The sequence below is a fragment of the Ascaphus truei genome, chromosome 8 (genome assembly GCF_040206685.1).
Source record: "Ascaphus truei isolate aAscTru1 chromosome 8, aAscTru1.hap1, whole genome shotgun sequence".
Classification (NCBI taxonomy): domain Eukaryota; kingdom Metazoa; phylum Chordata; class Amphibia; order Anura; family Ascaphidae; genus Ascaphus; species Ascaphus truei.
Genome location: NC_134490.1, coordinates 56,321,433 through 56,343,246, shown reverse-complemented (window position 1 = coordinate 56,343,246; position 21,814 = coordinate 56,321,433). Strand labels below are relative to the sequence as shown.

Genomic DNA, 21,814 nt, shown 5'->3' with positions numbered 1-21,814 from the left:
ACTCCAGTCCTCAAGAGACACCAACAGGTCAGGTGTTCAAGATATCCCTGCATCAGCACAGGTGGTGCAATCAGTGGCTCAGTCATTATGAGCCACTGATTGAGCCACCTCTACTGAAGCAGGGATATCCTGAACACCTGACCTGTTGGTGGCCCTTGAGGACTGGAGTTGGCCACTCCTGATTTAAACTCTCTCTCCACATTCTGGCATGAGTTGTCCTATCTTAAATAGGAAAAGCAGGACTATGAATTGACGAACGCGCTTGGAGGAGAGAGCCAGGGCTGGAATGAAATCTGCATGAGTAAATGAGCAAGTATAAACTCTCCTTTGTTGTGCTTTATTGTTGAAGTGGGTATAGATATTCAAATGGTATATATTAATGTGCTCTACACAGAATATTGATGATAAATTCAATATAGAAATATGTGGGCTTTTTCATCTTCGGCTTTAGAATATGAGCAATAAAAGGAATGCATGTATTATATATATTTATATGGATAACTGCACAGGCCAGAACTAGTGTGAATGTTATGAAGTGCCAGATATGACCTCATTCCACCGTGAGGTAAAGACAGTGAGAGAGAGGGAAATATGAAGAGATAGATGGAGACTTACATGTGTGCAGGCAGACAGACAAACCTGTGAGACGTCAGTACAAAAGTGAAAGACAAATAATAAGTGATGTTAAGCAGTTCGAAAAAACGAGAGACAGACAGACAGAAGGGAGAGATGAGCAGTTCGAAAGAGAGGGAGAAAGGAAACAGAACAAGGGATATATGATTGTAGATCTACCTGTTTTCCCAGGCATTTAATTAATGAACCACAACCTGTCCGGCATTTAACAGCTACAGTCCTGTCTCATCCTGTATTGCATCTTTCCTTGTGTTTGGTCTCTTTTATAACCTTAAATGTGTTCTTCTTTTTTCCTTTCTGTAACTGAGGCGCTTTTAGTCCCATTGGGAGAAAAGCGCTATATAAATAAAGTAATTATTATTATTATTATTATGTACAGTAAGCAGAGAGAGAGACATTGGGAGAAAAGCGCTATATAAATAAAGTAATTATTATTATTATTATTATTATGTACAGTAAGCAGAGAGAGAGACATTGGGAATGGAGAGACAGACAGGCTTGCTGTGCATCTTAGTAACCTGGTTCACCAAAGATACTGTAACAACAAACCCCTTTGAGCTACAGACACAGACATGATTTGGACTGCATAGAACCACTCCACACCAGGGTTCAGTTGAGGAGTAATAGATAAATATTTCCTACTCGACCTCCCTTTTCACACGACTGATAACTGATTACACATCACAAGATTAGGAATCACAACTAGATGGTGAGCAAGAGGTGCATTGCGATTTACTGTACTGTAGCTGTGTCCTTTGCCTTTTGTTTTCCTGTATCTAATGTGGGTATGGTAATGTAAAAATGGGACCGCTACGAGTGCAGTGAACAATTCGTTATAGTGCAGCAAAATTCAGAAAAGCTTTTCTCCTGAAGTGTTGATAAAGCTTCAGCGCAGGTGGCTCAATCAGTCGCAGCTTCAGCATTTTCCCACTGGGGATTTTCCCACCTGTGCTGAAGCTGGGATATGCTGAAAACCTGGCCTGTTAGTGGCCCTTAAGCCTGGAGTTGGCAACCCCTTGTCCGGCGCATACGTTCTGCTTTGTGTGTTAATATGTTTTCCAGTTCAGGGGACCAACAGATTACAGTATACGCAGGAAGTATATTAACAATATAACCATAAAAGGATCTGGGCCATGTGCTAATACAACTACAGTAGCTGTTTCTCTTAGATGTATTTGTTAATGGCAGCTGAATAGGCAAAATATCTCAAATAAAACACAAAGAAGGGGGGAGAACTGGGGGATATAAAACATTGGTAAACATGATGGTATTCGTGGGCGTAAAGACCACTACTTTTGTATTTCCTAGCACTTCCTTTTTAAGGAAACGGTACGAGCGTTTAAGTATTTCTCTCTCGGGTGTAAATATTGTTAAACACTAGCTAAAAATAAGCAGCGTTCCCTGCAACGGTGTTTGGATTTCCTGATGCACTGGAACACTAGAGCACTGAACAGGTCAGGTTTTCAGGATATCCCTGCTTCAGCACAGGTGGATCAACTCCTAACTGGAGTTGAGCACCCCTGTTCTTTAAAAAAAAAAAATTCTTTAGCCTAAAACACTGCAGCCACATTGGCTAAGCAGTGCTATGCGACAAGACAACATTCAGCGGTGGAAGACACCGCCATAGCACATTCAAGTCAATGCACTGTAAGGCGCCTAACTGCACTAAATGTAATCTGATTAGCACCGTTGAGTAGATATGGCCCAATATACTTCTGCATGCTTCGGGGGTGTCTCTCTGCTTCTCCTCTGCCCTCTCTCCTTCCTCCTTCTCTCTCTCTCTCTCTTCCCTCTCACGCTCCTCTGCACTTGTTTAGTTGCTGCAGTAACTTCAGTCCCTTCTTTAATTATACGTTGCTTGGCAACCAGAGGGTACGGCGAGAATCCCAGAGCGCGAATCTCCACGGTAACCTCCCAATTTATCTGGCAGTGCCTGCGGGCCGCGGTGGGGAGGCTCTGACACTGCACCACTTCTGCCGACATGTTTGCAGAGGGAAACAATTAGCAGCGTCCTATCACACACGGATATTATTTAACCTCTTCCCTGCCAGGAGACATCTAAGAGTCCAGTGAAGACCTCGTTATACTGCAGCAAAATTATTGATAAACCACCATGAGGCTCCTTGTGTATAGGCTAGTGCAGGGGGGGGGCAACTCCAGTCCTCAAGGGTCACCAACAGGTCAGGTTTTCAGGATATCCCTGCTTCAACGTTGGTGGTTCAATCAGTGGCTCAGTATTTGCCACGTTTGGTGTATCTCAGGACAATGCACTGCAGGGCACTAGGGCACTGCATGGAGTTATAGGATAATTAACCTGTTCAGTACCAGAAAAGCCAACAGAGAGGAGAGATAAATAGAAGTTCTGTGTGCATCGCAGGGCGTGACATATAATGTGGTTGACGTGGTTGAGAGGTCAGTGCGTCTTTGGGGGAAAAATGTTTGACCCCTTCTAAAAGGGGACAGCAATGTATAAAGCAGGGGTCTCAAACTCAGTCCTCAAGGGCCACAAACAGGCCAGGTTTTATGGATATACCTGCTTCAGCTCAAGTGGCTCAATCAGTGGCTTAGCCTTCAACTGAGCCACTAATTGAGCCATCTGTGCTGAAGCAGGGATATCCATAAAAGCTGGCCTGTTTGTGGCCCTTGAGGACTGAGTTTGAGACCCCTGGTATAAAGGTACTGAGGAATGTATCTCTACACATATCTAAGCTCCCACAGTTTCTACTGCTTAGAGAAAACACAACTTCAAGTAGTACAAATTGCAGCATGTTGCCATATGTGACATTGTCATTTTAATGCCATGGTCAGTAATATCCAGAAGGAAAGTCCCTCCCCGGAGTTACGTTTCTGCTTTCCTATTCCAAAGGGGGTTTTAAGCGATTTCAAGTTATTGTTACACTTAGGCCCTTATCCTATTAAGTGCGTTACTTCAGATCTGGCGTTATCACACCATAGAATAAGGGCTTTAGTATCGGTTTATTTTGGAACATGTTCATTTTCAAAGGAACCGCTTTGCATGAACTGCAGCTGTAATGCCGTCGGCAGAATTGTTTCCTCTGGAAGGTAATCTTAGAGACGCAGTTAGTACCCTGGCTATGGTTCACATTGTTCCATTGTGTTCAGTGTTATTTTTACTTTCCTATGCGAACCGGGATCTGTAAATAACAGTGTGGTGTACAAAGGTGGGGAGACGTTCTCAAGCTCCTCTTGGTTGTGAAAGTGATCTAATTGGGAATTTCTCCAAGTTTAGGGTTTCTCCCTGGTTAGGGTTTTTCCCTGGTTAGGTTTTGTCCCTGGTTAGGTTTTGTCCCTGGTTGGGGTTTGTCCCTGGTTGGGGTTTGTCCCTGGTTGGGTTTTGTCCCTGGTTGGGTTTTGTCCCTGGTTGGGGTTTGTCCCTGGTTGGGGTTTGTCCCTGGTTGGGGTTTTGTCCCTGGTTGGGGTTTTGTCCCTGGTTAGGGTTTCTCCCTGGTTAGGTTTTGTCCCTGGTTGGGGTTTCTCCCTGGTTGGGGTTTCTCCCTGGTTGGGGTTTCTCCCTGGTTAGGGTTTCTCCCTGGTTAGGTTTTCTCCCTGGTTAGGTTTTCTCCCTGGTTGGGGTTTGTCCCTGGTTGGGGTTTGTCCCTGGTTGGGGTTTCTCCCTGGTTAGGTTTTGTCCCTGGTTGGGGTTTGTCCCTGGTTGGGGTTTGTCCCTGGTTGGGGTTTGTCCCTGGTTGGGGTTTGTCCCTGGTTGGGGTTTGTCCCTGGTTGGGGTTTCTCCTTGGTTGGGGTTTGTCCCTGGTTGGGGTTTGTCCCTGGTTGGGGTTTGTCCCTGGTTGGGGTTTGTCCCTGGTTGGGGTTTCTCCCTGGTTGGGGTTTGTCCCTGGTTAGGTTTTGTCCCTGGTTGGGGTTTGTCCCTGGTTGGGGTTTCTCCTTGGTTGGGGTTTGTCCCTGGTTGGGGTTTCTCCTTGGTTGGGGTTTGTCCCTGGTTGGGGTTTGTCCCTGGTTGGGGTTTCTCTCTAACTGCCCATGTTTGCTTCTCTCTGCTGTGTCACTGATCAGAGCACTTTGCTTCTCCTTTAGGTATGCGGCCCCAGACTATTAATGGTCCCATGCATCCTCGGCCGCTGGTGGCACTGCTGGACGGAAGGGACTGCACGGTGGAGATGCCAATCCTGAAAGACTTGGCTACTGTGGCTTTCTGCGATGCCCAGTCCACTCAGGAAATCCACGAAAAGGTTGACTGCATGCACAACATACTGAGCGTTGTCCTGTCCTATTGCTCTGCTTTTTGACAACTCCCGATTATTACTCCTTTATTGATTCATTAGCTCCATACACAACTCTGTGCCTTTGCCTTCCATTACAGCAGGGGCGCTCAACACCAGCCCTCAAGCCCCTCACCCCCCTTCCCAACAGTCCAGGTTTTAAGGCTATCCCAGCTTCAGTACAGGTGGCTCAAGAAGACTGAGCCTCTGATTGAGCCACCTGTGCTGAAGAGGGCTAAATTGAGCTGAAGCATGGATATTCTGAAAACCTGACATGTTGGGGGTGGGGGGGGGGGGCAAAGGGGGGGGGGGGCTTGAGGACTGGGGTTGAGCACCTCTCCATTACAGTATTGACACCCTACATCACCACACTCAACAACTTTTACCATTTCAGTTGGGGGTTTTTATATCGCATATCTATCCAAAAACCTTTTCATCAGCACAGATTTTTTTAAATCACATTTACACTGATATCTGCCCCTTGACAGCTTCTTTCATTCCAGCAATGCTGCACCACAAAGTGACATCAGAGAGATCACCTATCCAAAAAGTGCCTTGTTTCAATGCCTCGTATTCCTGCCCCACAACTTGACCCAATATCAGGGTACTGGTAGAACGCTCGCAGCGCTCTTTGAAGTGGGGCTGGGCTGAGCAATGTGTGTGTGGCGTTGCAGGTTCTGAATGAAGCAGTGGGCGCCATGATGTATCACACCATCACACTGACACGCGAAGACCTGGAGAAGTTCAAGTCCCTCAGGGTTATTGTGCGAATTGGCAGCGGCTACGACAACATCGACATCAAGGCTGCGGGAGACCTGGGTATGCACCAAACACCGGGTGACCATGTTCTCTGTGCGAGTGTTGTGTGCTCAGTGGTCAGTTTGTGTAACACTTTAAGCATTGTGTAAAGTTGCTGTATGGGTCTGTAGTAAACCTTTGTAGAAATCATATGGAAAACAACCAGAGCATTGCGTTACGTTGCATGTCTGCGTTATTGTTGCGTGGTGATCATGTTGTATGTAGGGGTGCGCAAACTGGGGGCCGTTCCCCCTGACATTTTAAGGGGGGGGGGGGGGGCGCAGCACTTACAGAGGCCTCGCGCTCTTCCCCACAACATTTAAATAAAATGCCGGGGGTGCGCGAGGACTCTGTATGTCTCTTATCTGCTCTCCGACAGCTTCTGGTGACGGGTCACCATGATAACACAAACTCAAATGATGCCGGAGAAAAGGTAAGGGTGGGAGGGAGGGTGCGAAAACAAAAAAGTTTGTATACCCCTGTTGTATGGTACTACTAATGTCAAGTTGTGCTTCCCCCCTGTGATACTGTGTTTCTGTTACTGTGTATTGGTCTCAGATAATATATTTTCCCATGAGATGTTTTAACGTGGGAATCACTTGATATAACACCCACGTTAAACCAGTCACACCTCTCACCTATGAATTTAGCAAATGAATATTTTGAATAATAACACAGTGCAGCTAGCATACACAGTGCAGCTAGCATACACAGTGCAGCTAGCATACACAGTGCAGCTAGCATACACAGTGCAGCTAGCATACACAGTGCAGCTAGCATACACAGTGCTGCTAGCATACACAGTGCAGCTAGCATACACAGTGCTGCTAGCATACACAGTGCAGCTAGCATACACAGTGCTGCTAGCATACACAGTGCTGCTAGCATACACAGTGCTGCTAGCATACACAGTGCAGCTAGCATACACAGTGCTGCTAGCATACACAGTGCAGCTAGCATACACAGTGCTGCTAGCATACACAGTGCAGCTAGCATACACAGTGCTGCTAGCATACACAGTGCAGCTAGCATACACAGTGCTGCACTTTGCAGAGAGTCATTCTGAATGAATCTCTGACTTTAGTAGCTTGCAGTTTAAGGGGGTGAAGTACTAAAGTCTCCCGGCTGCAAAACGGGGTAAAAATGGGTGGAAAAGTATTGCGCCAGATTCATCAAAGGAAAAACTTAAATTGCTTTTAATAAGGGTCTTTTTGTTTGATAAATATAATGCTGTTTTTACCCCAAGTTTGCAGCCTGGAGACTTTAGGAAATATATCCTTAACTACCACTCAAGGTAACGACAAGCACTGGGCCAAAGTTTTAACCACAATGCAACTCTTAACATGCTGCAATGTAAAATAGTACTGAGTATAACTACCAGCTAGGGCCCCTATCCAATATACTGTACTGTGAAACTGCTTCCCTGTGCTGGAGAAGAGTCCAATGGAACAAAATGTTCTCCAGCGCTGGGAAGACGGCTTCATAGCACATGGAATGGGAGCCCAAAATGTGAGTACAGAATTACACACCTCATTGTCTATTACTACTGCCCTGTAACCCCCTCTTAAAGCAGCAGTCCAAGCTGCCGGGGTTTTTTTTGTCATTAATTCCCCTCTCCCCCCCTTTGATATGTGCATCAATACAATCAATACAATAAGTAATTAGCCAAGTTGCTAATCAATCCGTTCTCCTGTGATCGATCGGCGAAGATTTGGCTCGGGGGTTCACTAAATGGCTGTCAGTGCAGCAGAAGAGGAGCCAAGATGCAAAGTTCTGTGGGGAAGATCATGTGACCAGGCTGTCACTAGATACAATTGGTGCACTGTTAGAGAGAGGGCAGGGCTCAAAAAGGGGTGTGTCAGAGCCTATTTCAGAAGAGGAAGGGGATGCGACTTTGTAAGTGGTTGCTATAGAAACAAAAAATGCTTATTACATTATAATACGTTAAAAATGTAATTGAGAATTGTTTAAACAAAATGCTACAAGTATTTTCTCATAGAACAGAACTGATTTATTTTTAGAAAATACACGCAGGATATTGCTTGGTCTGTAGCTTTCATGGAAAAACTATGACCGTGGCTAAATATTCCCGTTACTAATTCCTGTAGCATATAGGGTATGCTCTTCAGTAAATAATATATAGCAGATCTGGTAAGGGTCTCCACATTGGAACCACTTAACCCCTTTGCTGCCAGAATGCGTTTCAAGCCCCCCCTGGCAGCAAAAAAGGAGGCTAGAAGTGTATACAGATCATACAATGTAGGATGTTTGCCTTGCAGGGGTTGCGGTGTGTAACATACCCTCAGCGGCCGTGGAAGAGACGGCAGATTCAACCATCTGCCACATCCTCAACCTGTACCGGAGGAACACGTGGCTGTACCAGGCCCTCCGGGAGGGCACGCGGGTGCACAACGTGGAGCAGATAAGGGAGGTGGCATCGGGGGCAGCCAGGGTGCGAGGGGAGACCCTGGGGCTGTTAGGGTTTGGTAAGTACCTGTGTGCAGGAGGGAGCTAGATACTGTGAGTTATTGGGGCATTAAAGGGAGCAGACTTACATACACATAGGGGGGGTTATTCATTAAAAGGAGCAAACCCCTCGTTTTTGGATTATTATTTAGCAGGGTCAGAGATGAGGGGGGCCCCCCTGTTCCCAAGATATTTAACTCTTTATGTGTCCAGTAAAATGAAAGTTAAATCAAAAGGTGGCTGCCGGCGTCGTACAATAGGAAGATGCTGATGATATTGGGGCTTCCTATTGGCCCCGTGGGAGTGAGGCTGGGGTGGTTGACATATTCATTTCCCAGAAGGGATCAGCAACATTAGTACGTAAAAGGTCAATATCTCAGGAGCCAGCGGTCCTCGGAGATAAATAATATTACGCTTCAAGGGACCCCCGGTTGTGTCTCGTTAAAAAAAAAAAGTAAGGGGGGGGGGCTGCTGCTTTAAACGGTGATAGTGCCGATCGGGGCTCTCTCGCCCAGAAACTCCATTACCTTCAAATGTAAATGATTAGTGCTTATTGTTAAAAGAAAAAACAGACAAGAATAAGTATTTTTTTATATATAGTTATTTGGGATTTGTAATGTTTCCCTGAAAATCAGATGCTTTAGTGTTTATAAAATAGTTATCTAATCTCTTCTGTGATAACACTTAGTTAGGACTCCTTTTAGTCCGTAGAGTAGGGGTGCGCAAACTCTCCTGTCTGTGCCCCCCTGCCTGCTCGCGCCCCCCCTCTACCTGTTCTCCGGCGTATTCTGACATCACATCATGTGACGCAGTGTCGCCAGAAGCCGCCGGAGAGCAGGTAAGGGACTTACAGAGGCCTCAGGCGCGCTCCCCTGGCATTTAATTTTGATGCTTTGGGGAAGAGCGTGGGGCGTAGTTTGTGCACCCCAGCCCTATAGCAAGAAGTGATATTTTTTTCATTCAAGTTGATTAAATATTTGTAATGGGGTCTGGTTTGTCTCCTTTGATGCCTGTGAAAGGTTATTTTGGACCAGCATTGGCTAACTCCAGTCATCCAGGGCTACCAACTGGTCAGGCTTTCAGGACATCCCTGCTTCAGCACAGGTGGCTCAGTCGACTGAGCCACTGATTGAACCACTTGTGCTGAAGCAGGGATGTCCTGAAAACCTGACCTGTTGGTAGCCCTTGAGGACTGGAGTTGGCCGCCCCTGTTATAGGCATAGTTTGCAAGGCAGGAATAAGGTGCTCTTGGTTATGAAGGGGTGAAAGACTGGGTCCTCTTCTGGCGATAGACAGGGTGCCGTAGGATAGCTGTGCATGTTGAGAAACTCTGCAGGGTTATGGTGCAGCGACAGCGCTGAAAGGGTTGTGTGAAGCCGACGGGCAGCGGTCAGTTCTGTGTTTCTCCTCACAGGTCGCACAGGACAGGCAGTGGCTGTGAGAGCCAAGGTGTTTGGCTTCAGCGTTATCTTTTATGATCCGTACCTGCAGGACGGGACGGAGCGTTCTCTGGGGGTGCAGCGAGTGTACACACTGCAGGACTTGCTTTACCAAAGTGACTGTGTGTCTCTGCACTGCAACCTGAACGAACATAACCATCACCTCATTAACGACTTCACCATTAAACAGGTAATTGCGCTTTTTATTTGTATTAGAGGCAATTCAAGCGGCACTTGAAAAAAACAAAAACTTTTTTTTGCTTTAATATATGCAGCCTTTGATTACCCTTTATTGAAAACGAATGACCTAAGATGCTGATCAATTCGTTCTCTTGTGATCGACCAAAATCCTGCTTCCCAGGGTTCACTTAATGGCTGCCTTGCAGTCTAAATCAATTTTTCCGTCCGTTTAACTCAACAGCTACAAATTATTCTTATCACTAAGGTAACATTATCTATTGTTACAATTTGCAGCTGAAACTGCTGGAAATAGTGGCAACAAATGATCACAAACAGGGAAGTGTTGCAAATATCTCACACTGCTGGGGAGGTGGGATAAACCTGCTATAGATATCAAATGATGCTCAGTATATTAAAACTCATTTAAAAATGGCATTAAGCGGGGAATAAAAAATATATTTTTCTCTATTATCTAATACTACAGAACGGATGTTTTTTTTTTTTAAACACGTGGGATACTGCTTGGATTGCTGTTTTAATATCTGGCTTTATCTATCAGTGAGGTGGAAAAGCTTAGCTCATTGCTAACTCAGGACTGATGAGGCACTGGTCGTATATTAGTTTTCCTGATGCACCCACTGAGTATACACATTTTACTGATGCAATTGGGCTGGTGATAAATTCCTTATTAAAATACACAACTGGTACAGCTCCATGATGTATACATTAGACAAGTTACAGTAAAAAAGTCATCTATATACTTAAATATACGGTGTCTTGTAGATCGTCAAAACTTACCGCTCCTAATAACTTTCCAGCAGTTTAGTCTCATTATCTCTAGTTCTGTTTTGTGTACTGTACACAGGTTAGTGACGGTCTGTGACTGAGCTTATTGATGTGGTGGTTTTCTCTCCAGATGAGACAGGGGGCTTTTCTGGTGAACACAGCATGCGGGGGCCTCGTGGATGAGAAAGCTTTAGCTCAGGGGCTGAAGGAGGGCAGAATACGAGGTGCAGCTCTGGATGTCCACGAATCCGAACCGTTCATGTGAGTATCGGACACACCCGGCTCAAAAAGGTGCAGTTAATAGGAGACCTCCCCAAGAGAACTGAAGGAGGCTCAACACTGAGCATATCGCATAACACGCACACGCACACACGCACACACACACGCACGATTCTCACCGAGCTGCAATGGCTTCAGGTGTGAGTATCTCACAGAGACGAGATGTGGTTCATCCAGCAGAATTAGTCAAAGTTTGCATTTTATTTTTAGATTATGAGCAATATTTACTAAGCAGTGCTACTCTAAATCTTCTGGCACCTGAAGACACTTTACAACCCATTCACGTGAATAGGTCAGAAGGTATCTTATGAACAGCACCTCTTGATAGATATGGTGCAAAGGGTTTATGCTGGTAAATCTGTGATGGCTGTAGCTTGATGTAGTATAACCACTTAGAAATTATGACCTTATAGCCCTTCATGGACCATAGATACATTTGTTTTATAAAAAAAAGCTCATGTCCAGCAAACTAATGCAAGAACGGCTATATTAATACGATTAAAACAAGCCGTACCTGCAGAACTGTGCTCCTGTAAGGTTAGTAGAACTCTGCACCTTGTGCTTTGCAGATTTGCTCAGGGCCCGCTGAAAGATGCCCCTAACCTGATCTGCACCCCACACACAGCTTGGTACAGTGAGCAGGCGTCCCTCGAGATGAGGGAAGCTGCAGCCACAGAGATGCGCAGAGCTGTCACAGGTAAGTGCAACCATTGGCATTATCGTTCCCCTTCTCCAGCTGTATGTGAAGATAATTGCCCAGTACCTCATGACTCCGTCCTGCACTCTTTTCCATTATTGATCTTACAAGTCAAATGTTATTTGAGCACATTGACCTGTAAATAGGAAACCATCATTTGGAAGAAAGATTTTCCTTGTAGCTCTGGAACTGAACTTTGAAGTGGGAAAGCTTGTTGAAGAACCAGTGTCATCTGTGTGACTTGGCAGAATGTCTGGGGTGGAGAGGGCTTTTGGATGAGATACCTTTGCATCGGTTTCACTCAGTTGAAGTTTTTTTTTACTCAGTCTTTCTCCCCCCCCCCTTCTTTGAGACTTCCATACCCATAAGTGTGACATTAGATTAGTTGATTGCTTCCTTACTAGTGAACATTACACTTAATTACTTATCTCTCACATCTGTGACCCAATGTCACCTTCCTTTTTTATCTGTAGGTCGCATTCCAGACAGTCTCAGAAACTGTGTGAACAAAGAGTTTTTGGTGGCATCAGCTCAATGGCCTTCACTGGAGCAGACGGGTACCAATTCTGAGCTGAATGGTGCCACTTACAGGTAAGAACCCAATTTACAACCACATGAGAAACCGCAATTTATCACTACCAGGCTAAGGCTGAGTCCCCGCTGGCACTGACCACACTCATGCTTGAGTGGTGACGTCACCAACTCTTCAAGCATGAGCGTTCTGCTGTCCTACAATAATTTGAGAACAGGAGCAGGGGGCGTGGCTATGAAGGGAGGGGGCGGGTCATTGGCTGGATCGGGGCTGTGTGTGTCCATTCTCTCCCTCCACCTTCCCTCCTCTCTCCCTTTTCTAGCTCTCTCCCTCCCCCCCTTCTTCTCACACTGCACCCTTCTCCCCCTTCTTCCCACCCTGCACCCTTCTCACCCCCCCTCCTTTGCACTTCTCCCCAGCTATACAAGCATCAACAAAGTCCTTCCCTATAACAGAGATTCATATATAGACATTTGAACGGGCTCTGAAGAACTTGGGGGCAAACAGTGAAATTAGAGGCTGTGATTATTGGTCTTCGCATCTCTCCGCTCCTCTCCCCCCAATTTGGCGACGTCCATGGTGTGGGAGAATGTGCGGAGGCGTCCGGGCGGGGCGCGATCAGATAGACCGCGGACCCAATGAGGGCGAACCAGCTCCGTGACGCCCTTAGGCACGCCCCCCCCAACCATGGACAGGGAAAGCACCCACTTCACAGCCTCCGCGGGCGAAGGCACCATGGCCCGGGCCTTCCACCCCTCTCCGCTCAGCACTGCCTCTCACTCCCCATTGGTCAGAGCAATGTCATGTGGCCCTGTTCTGAACTCCGAAGTCAAACTCCCTTGTCTCCCCAAGCACCATGCTTGGGGAGAGCCTACGTGCCCGCTCATGAGGAGGTAAGCGCGTCAAGCGCCAGCGGGGACACAGCCTCAAGAAAGGTCAGGTTTTAAGGATGTATTCTGCTTCAGCACAGCCTTAAAACCTGACCCTGGGGGGGGGGGGGGTGGGGGGAAGGTTTTGAGGACTGGAGTTGAGCACCCCTGGATTAAGGTTCCCTCATTGTGTATGAGCTTGCATATGATGAAGTTGAAGGAAACGCCTTCACAAAGTGCCCATATAGACTTGAGCTCAACCACGATTAAATCTCAGAAATGTGCGTAACACACTGGAAAGTACACGTTACATGTTTTTGTTGTGTGTGTGTGTCATGGTTTCTGACTGTGTTCTTGTATCACTATTTGTATAGATCTGTGTGTGCGCAGCCACTGCAGGGGGACAAACGCTGAGCTCCCGGGATCACATGTAAGGAAACTTTAACCTTTGATTTTCTGCATTTTCCCCCAGCGCACTTCTAACTCTCCCTTACGTTTAATACTTTTGTCTCACATGAAACAAGCCATAGGACAGATTTTTATCTGTACTGTATTCCGTTTCTATCAACTCCAATTACAAATCAGAGGCATTCATGGAACTACTTCCTCCCTGGGGTTTATTCATTAACAAATACAGAGAAGCCATGGAAAGTGTTACACATTGCTCAGCAGAAAGTGTTACAACTGTGACACTACGTCCTATAAGACCAGATGGTTCTGTACTTGCCTGTTTGCACTACCCTTCCAATAGCCCATGGTGGGCAACTCCAGTCCTCAAGGGCCAGCAGCAGGTCAGGTTTTCAGGATATCCCTGCACATGTGGCTCAATCAGGGGCTCAGTCATCTACTGAGCCACTAAAAAGTGCTGCCCAGTGCAGTGTGTATCATTACAAGAGGCTGGCACTACTGTGTGAGGCCACTCATTGATACTCTTATTATATATCAGATTCATAAAACCAGAATGTAGGGTTATAAACACAATAATATAACAATGTAGGAGATTGTCCAATCATGTATAATTTGTTGCATTTCTTGTGGTTTATCAGAGAGAAATCCAACCTGTAACCAAATAATGTAATCATTATTTTAAATCACTCTTGTTTGTCAGCCTGCATATTGCAACACATGGCTGTATGAGTATCTCACACCTTTACCACCTATAGCACCGTTCTTAAGATTGATAATATATTGAAATAAAAAAGGTACATTTTAAATCTGCACCAGTGCTTGATTGTACAAATACAGAGAACTATAAATGTGACAATATTTACAGAACGTATTACACTACAGCAACACTATATTATAATCATCTGTTCAGTAGCATGGAATGCACGGCCTATGAAAGAGATTGCTTTTTCTTTTCGCAGTTGTTTATTTACTGGCAGATTTCAATGCTTCTTTTTCTTAAATAAATATGGTGCTGTTTTTGCACTGGATTTAACCCAGTTTTGCACCTGGGAGATTGTAGTAAATAGTCCCACAGAATCTCTTCTGCTTCTGCAGCGAGTGTGTGTGAATAGATGTACTAGATATCTGATGGTAGCACAGAACCGAGGTCGCATGAGGCTTTAAAGCACTGATTAGGGCCCAACCAAGCTTTAGATGGCCCCCCTATTAATGCTGAAGCATTTGTCAGATGTAATTAGCGTTTACCTCAAGACTCCTCAAATCTCATCCATCTGGTTCTTTGTGCACAAGCAGGAGGGAAAGGGGGGGGGGGGAAGAGAGCAAGGAGATGTTTAGAAACCTCTGTAAAAGTGGTGAGAATTGTGTTAGCCGCTTAGAACAAGGCGAAGGCAGCAAAATAGTTAAAGAAACATAACGCTTTTTATTTAAACAGGGTTTTTTTGTGGTGGGCGGATATAATTGGTGATATGACTGGTGCAATCCCTTTTTAGATCCATCCCAAATCTAGTACCCTGACTGGTTTTAGATGTCTGTACTGTTTGAAGTGGTTCCATAGGGTATGTGGTACATACTGCAAGGGTTGTGTTACCCAACTCATACCATTGTGCATTAATAAATCTCTCTTCCCTGGTTATTCATTTACCTGTAAGACATTACATACCTCCTACATGTTGATGATTAGAAGGGGAGGGAGACTGTACGGATATTCTTGCACATACCCAGCAAGGCAGGCACTCGCTTTATGAGAAAATAATCTTAACGCATCAAACCTAACAATGTTAATAGAAAAGGTTCGGCTTTTATTTTTTGTTGGAAACTACAAGCCGAATGTTTTAGGGACCTCTGAACGAGAGAGGGTTCGTCAAGCAAGTGTTTTCTTTACCTTTATGTCATGCTGTCCTTATCAGAGAACCGATAAGAGAAGGTGAGGGCGATCTTTGCCTTGTTAAACAGTATCATCAGGTAAAAGGGAGCCGACAGAGGAAATGAAATTCCTCCCAAGTCTCTGCGCACAATGATTAAGCAACAACCTAAAACATGTAAACACACTTATAGGTGGCATATTTGAGTAAAAAGCCCCAAATCACCCAGATGAACACATGTAATTTGCATTATTTGTTAACTTTGGTCCTAGTGAGGAAGAACTCTTTAAGGATCACACCAAGGGTGTACAGGTTTCACCCAGGCACATGCAGTTACGAACTCGTTTGTACATGTAAACGATTATTCTCTTTCCAGGAACCAAAGAGGACACCCTGTGGCCACTGGTTTATATTGCAGCCTTAACAATGACCTAATTCACTAATGCACCTGTAACTGTGCCAGTCAAACCTAGTTTAGACATGTCATATTTTTTTTTTCATGGACTCTGCAATTTCAGCATTTTGTTTGCCAAGAGAGCTGCTATATACCTGATACAGTTCAGACACAAACACCATTTATTAAACTTTAACTTGCTGAGCCACGGCAGCTGTTTGAGATGGTATTCCTGTGTCAAGTAATATTCTACATGCGTGTTTTTTTTTTTTTTAATTAATCAGTTCTGTTCTACGAGAAAATACTTGTAGCATTTCTTTTTTTTCTTTTTTTAAACAAAAACAATTTTTTAAAGACATTTTAAATTTATTCTAATGCAGGGGTGCGCAAAATGCGGGTCAGGAGATTTGTCTGAGGGGCGCAGGCGGTTGCAGTGGTTCCGCACTCTTCCCCAGGCATTTCAATTAAATGCTGGGGGATCGCGTGAGGCCTCTGCAACAATAATACTTACCGGGATTCAGACGATGTGACGTGTCTCCATGGCAACGCGGCATCAAATGACGCCGTGGGGTCAAGTGACATAACGTCACAGGCATCAAATGACACTGCGGGTCATGTGACCGGAGTGTCATTTGACGCGGCTGCCAGATAGGAGGGGGTGCGAGCGCCGGCGTAATCAGACGAGGCGCAGCAGGAAAAGTTTGAGCTCCCCTGTTCAAATGTAACAAACATTATTAGTTTCTATAGCAACCATTTACAAAGTCACATCCCCTTCTGAAACAGGCTCTGGCACACCTCTTTTTGCCCTCTCTAGCAGTGCCTGGTCACATGATCTTCCTCAAAGAACTTTGCATCTTGGGTAATCTTCTGGAGCCCTAACATTGATATCAAAAACCCCTAAGCCGAATCTTCATCGATCGATTACAGGAGATTATAGCTAATCACTTGTCAGTGTGCAGATTGTATTGATGCACATATTGAATGGAATTGTTTGTAAAAACAGCAGCTTTAACATCACCGATCACATCCAGATCTAGCTGGGCAGCATGGAGTCTGCTCTGAAATACTTTCTGAAATCTCAGCTTCATCTAAGATGTTTCATTTGGCCTCAAGGACGTGTGAGGCACAGTGGGATGGTTTGTTTACAACTTTCCTTTTAATGGGTTTTAAAACCAGTTATACCAGTGCTTCTACACTTGCAGACCTCAAGATACACACCAAGTTTGGAAGATGCAGTTACCTGCAGTTGACCACAATGACATTTTTAAGCTGAAACTAGGGAGCGGTTAAACATCCATTAGTACCTCATGTGTGAATTCACTATATGCAGAGCAGCACCTGCCCTTTGTGCAAACTAAGTACCTGTCTCCTACTGCCGGCTTAAAGTGTTAGGGCAGAATGGAGGAAAATAACTTTGATAGCTTTTGAAGGACAAATATTAAAAAAAAAAAAAAAAACGACATTTAGCTTTAAAGAATGATTATGTTGGTTTATGAAAACTATTATGTTACAAACGGATTGCAAGTTAGGTTGGACTGACCTATTAGGAGCTATTGCAAGCTCTGTATAGCACCAGACATTCAACACCCACCTGTTGTCCCACAGATGCTTCAACTGAAGCCAGTTTTACCTATCCATATGTCTGTGCAACCTCATTGTAACATTGCGATTTCTACCCATTGTGATGTCACGGAAAGTTGAGAAACCACTTGAGACAAATCAGATTTCCCCTTTAAATGAATAGCACTGCAGTCTGAGTGAGAGGGGGATGGTTTCACAGCATACTGGCTAGTGTGACACCAGACTGGACTCGCCAAGCTACAGTGCAGGGTATTGCACTCAGACCCAGTCTGCTCTCCCATTCACATCAGTGGCATAGACCACCCCATTGCTCTGCAGTACCCTAGATCGCATCTTCGTGAATCACGTCCATATAGTATTGTGTGGAGTATATGTGATTTAACTGCTGTTTGACATTTCCAAGAGTGGAGGGCAATATGGTACCCTTTTTTTCACATCACCTACTACATTATCAGCAACTACGTATCTTTTATCTCTGCAGATTCCTCGCTGGTGTCACAGGAACAGTCACATCTGCCAGCACTCCCGCAGCCCTGGAAGGAATATTCCCAGGTGATATTCCCGTTTTCCACAACCTCCCCTCGGTGGCCCATACTTCCACAGCACCTACTTCCAACCAGCCATCAAAAACACAGGGAGCCACATAATAAACAAGAACCTTATCTGCTGGCACAAGATACCAGTAACCTCCAGCCAAGGGAAAGGCATCAGAATCTGGAGCAATGCGGTACGATCGCTTGGGACAAAGGCGCAGCTAAATAACCAGTGGTCACCACTGATCTAAACACGTCAGGGAAAATGTTAAACCACTACTCTTACTGGTGTGAACACAAACATGCAGATCATTCTGCATCCGCAAGCACATAAGTAAAAAGGTAGAATATCCTTCTGTAATATATGAAACAAAGGTTACAGATGTTACCTCATTTACTATGCAGCAAAGAAAATGTGATGCCTGGGCCATGTTGGGAGCCTGGAAAAATATTACTCATTCCGCCTACCTAAAAGGACAAGGGATTTCTGCCTGACTGTATTTGAAGACTACTCATTCCAGCTTCAAGGGGAAAGCCGACAAGGAACAAGCAATTGTAACATTTGCTGGTTGCTAACTTTGCAACTAGAAGAGATATTTAGTGTAGTCTTGTGTGTGTCCTACTGTTCCAATGGCTCAGGAAAAACGTATTGTCTCGATGCAGAATAACTGCATTTTAGAACTCTGGCTTCCTCTGTTTTAATTTAATTTTGCCTGTTAGCATTTATGTAGTTGAACTATAGTCGTGCACTTCTTTTGATTTTCTGTGTTCTGAACTGGGTTTTCCTTGGGGAAATGAACAAAGGATTCAGGCATCATCAGAAAGACTGTTTGACACTTTTAAGTGAAATATACTAAATTAAAAAAAACCTGGCATGGTTACAACTTTGGGCCCGGCGTCAGCTTCCTGAGCTCAGGCTTGTTTTAAAGTGGGGGGTTTTAGATGTAAACAATACTTTCAAATCACTCACAATTGTGAGATAAACCACTCTGCTTATCTCTATTAAGAGGAAAATAGTTCTTACTTTGTATGTTCCCATATCCTTCATAACGTTCTCATTTTCACATCCGTCCCAAAGCAGTAGACATGAGCCAAAAAAAAAAAAAACGTGTCAGATAAAAATGTGCATTTTTAATATTAAAAAAAAAAAAGTTCCGTGACATCTTGCATAAAAGATCATAGAACAGACAGTGTGCTTGTCTATCTTGTGACCAGTTTCAGCACATATGCGGTCAGTTATAGCAGCGCTTTGTAATATGTCATGGAATTGTTTTTTTTTTTTTTTTAATAAATAAAAATGTTCTATATTATCTGGAAATTTTCAGTTCCCATCTACTGCTTTGGGAAGGATGTGAAAAGAAGACCATACAAAAAGTAGGAACTATTTTTCTCTGGAGAGGAAAAAAATTGCTCTGCCTCCTACGATTGGGAGTGATAGTTAGAACGTATTATTGAAGCCACATTGGAACGTTGCGTATAACATTTTATTTGATTTATTTTTTAAATAAAAAGACTGCTCTTCATGATTTAGATTTTTGTCATTTAGATGTAAACAATGGCATTCCATTTCTGTTACCCCTTACTGCATTGCCCCCCAAAAACCAACATCATATATACAAATTAAAGGTGGGTGCCCCAGTCAGTTTTCCTACAATCAATTTAAAAGCGAATGGTTTGGAGAACGCACAGGCATGATTCTTATTGGGAGGAACACTGTGCAGCCGACCACACCACTCAAACATTTGACCCTGTTGAAAAGAACTGTAATGTGCATTGGGTTTTTCCCAATCGTTTTAATTATTCTGCTTAAATGCTGTCATTTTTCTGTGGGAAGACAAGTGTTTTCGTTAGGTATTAATACTACCACAGCAGCATCATCCTCCTGTACATTTTAGGGAAAATTTCAAACAAAAAAAAAAAAAATATACGCAAAGCGACACAAAGAGCATTGCAAAAGTAGGTGGTTTCACAGCAAGACTATGTATTTGTGACACATTCGCAATCAAGTCCAAGCTGGCAAACTGCACACAATCGCTTTAGAGCCTAATTCCTGCATATTATGAGTGAGGGGGGCAGGGGAAGGAACAGAAGTGTTTCTGAACAAATAAATATATAAAGTATTTCGAAAAGAAAAAACAAATAATAATTAGGTGACCAGGGAGAAATGGGAAGCAGAAAGCAGGCATGGAGGGGCAAACAAATACAAAGTCTTCAGGTTTTTCCTCCACTTATTCCCAAGCGATTTCATGTCATCATACGGGGGATTGTAAAGGAAATATAAAATAAAATATCTAGGTCTCACATCCGAGACTAATCGCTGCTTGTGGGGGGGAGGGGGGCGGTCAGGGGGACTAACATTATAAAAAGGCCTATATTTGTGTTCTGACTACTTGTGTATGGAATAATAAAAATAAAATGTATCCTTAACTCCTTTATTGCTTGGGACAACCACAAGGCATTACTTTATGACTGTGCAATACAGCCCTGGGTCTGTCTAGTAATTCCGGGGTTAAGGAATGACGTGAAAGGGCATTAAAAAAAAAAACAAAGTGAAGTAATTTGAGCTTCGCAATAAAACGGAAAGGTCAGGAACTAGGAGCAAAGCAGGAAGTGGCCAACCCATTTATCTGTTGGGTTGGCCATTGGATTTTTCCACCTATGTTTTCTCTCCCATTTTGCAGAACACATGCATTATACGCCAAGAGATTTACAACCCAGAATAGGAGGGGGGAGAAAAAAAAAAAAAAAGTGTTCAGTCTTGATAATAAAAGGATGTTTTTGTTGGAGCTACAGGTGGTGCTTCCTCAGGGATTGGGCGGGATGGAGCATCACTCCCCGCAGCACGTCCCAGGCAGACGAGGAAGGATCCCTTGAACTGAGGTCCCAGTCGTGACACACAGCGCAGGCTGTCCAGACGCTATGCATGAGCTTCCCCTCTCACTCATCCTCATCCTCTTCGTCCTCCTCACCGTCTGACAGCGCCGTGCATGGGCGGATCTGTCGATAACCGTCGAGCCACTTTTCCACCATCTGCGTCACCAGTGGGTGGTTGCGCCGTCGAGAACTTTTTTGCATGGCTACTAGGACACCACCCTCTGTCACACAACAGTCCAGCCACTCTCGCAGGAGTTTCTCCTGCTGGTCCTCATTGCCAAGCTGCAGAGGGAAAAAAACACTAGTTTGTGGCACAGGATGCATAGATCAATAGTAACTCACAACTTAAGTTACCAAGGTATGTCACTGCTAACACAGCAGTCAGCTTAAGACAAGACATACCCTATTTCCGTTAGTAAGGGAGGGTTGGTTAGCAGAGAGGTGTATCTCTGCTAAAAAGCCATCATTTTATCCAAATACAGAATAGTAGGGATAAAAGATAAATAAAATATAGCATTCTATTTCTCTTTATACTGTATGTGCCTTATATCCAGCATGGACAGATAACGTTTACTCAATGTACCCCAAAACACTAATAAAGAAGAATGGCAATGTACTTTTCATAGAAAAGCATCTGGAGGTTCAGGCGGTTTTATTTTATTTAACATTTGATCCTAAAATATTTTTCTTTTATTGAATCTATTCCAGTTCCCTATCTTTCCTCCTACATTTCCTTAAACTTCACTGTACAATATAATAAATAGCACTCAACCCAACTGCTTGGTCCATACACTTCCTAACTCCCTCCCCAGACATCAGTCAAAAGCAACTGAGGGGAAGGCTGCTTCAGTCTGATTATTGCAGGTTAGTCAGGCACCACACACACACAAGGAACTAAGTACACCTGAAGATTGAAGGAAATTAAAGTGCGTTTCCATTTGCTCAGTGGTACGCAAGTTTTAAGTTTGTTTTATTTTTTTTAGCTGCCACCCTTAAATGTCAGCTATGGGAGCCGCCCCCAACAACAGTAAAGATCACCTTTGCGGGTGTCCTTGCTTCTGAATGGGATCCCCGCAGCGTTAATCTTCTGACCGAAACTACCTTGCACTGCAGCCCGCCTCTGTCTTCCTAGCACAAGCAGTCTCTCTGGCTCCGTTCAGTCAGCTTGGATGACATCGTAGATGCCCGAATATGGGCGTATCCCTATTCAAGCATCTTCATATTTTGGCATCTACGATGTCA

General features: G+C 44.4%; 2 protein-coding genes across 9 annotated transcripts in view; one reads left to right on the top strand and one right to left on the bottom strand.

The window, feature by feature from the left end:
- The window catches only part of CTBP2 (C-terminal binding protein 2), a 51,911-nt gene extending 31,413 nt beyond the window's left edge, over positions 1-20,498 (top strand). For 4 of the 6 annotated variants that reach the window (XM_075612170.1, XM_075612168.1, XM_075612169.1 and 1 more), the window contains 9 exons: positions 4,690-4,844; positions 5,549-5,693; positions 7,952-8,158; positions 9,553-9,767; positions 10,674-10,804; positions 11,392-11,519; positions 11,993-12,110; positions 13,295-13,350; positions 17,647-17,787. In XM_075612170.1, the coding sequence (XP_075468285.1) occupies positions 4,690-4,844; positions 5,549-5,693; positions 7,952-8,158; positions 9,553-9,767; positions 10,674-10,804; positions 11,392-11,519; positions 11,993-12,110; positions 13,295-13,334 (1,139 nt within the window). In that variant the 3' untranslated portion in view covers positions 13,335-13,350; positions 17,647-17,787. Of the gene's footprint in view, positions 1-136; positions 302-4,689; positions 4,845-5,548; positions 5,694-7,951; positions 8,159-9,552; positions 9,768-10,673; positions 10,805-11,391; positions 11,520-11,992; positions 12,111-13,294; positions 13,351-17,646 lie in introns of those variants that run through there. The other 2 variants (XM_075612167.1, XM_075612171.1) reach the window with 2 other exon arrangements.
- ZRANB1 (zinc finger RANBP2-type containing 1) overlaps positions 19,463-21,814 on the bottom strand; it is a 26,857-nt gene continuing 24,505 nt past the window's right edge. For all 3 annotated transcript variants that reach the window (XM_075612173.1, XM_075612172.1, XM_075612174.1), the window contains one exon: positions 19,463-20,854. In XM_075612173.1, coding sequence (XP_075468288.1) covers positions 20,636-20,854 — 219 coding nt within the window. In that variant the 3' untranslated portion in view covers positions 19,463-20,635. The remainder of the gene's footprint in view (positions 20,855-21,814) is intronic.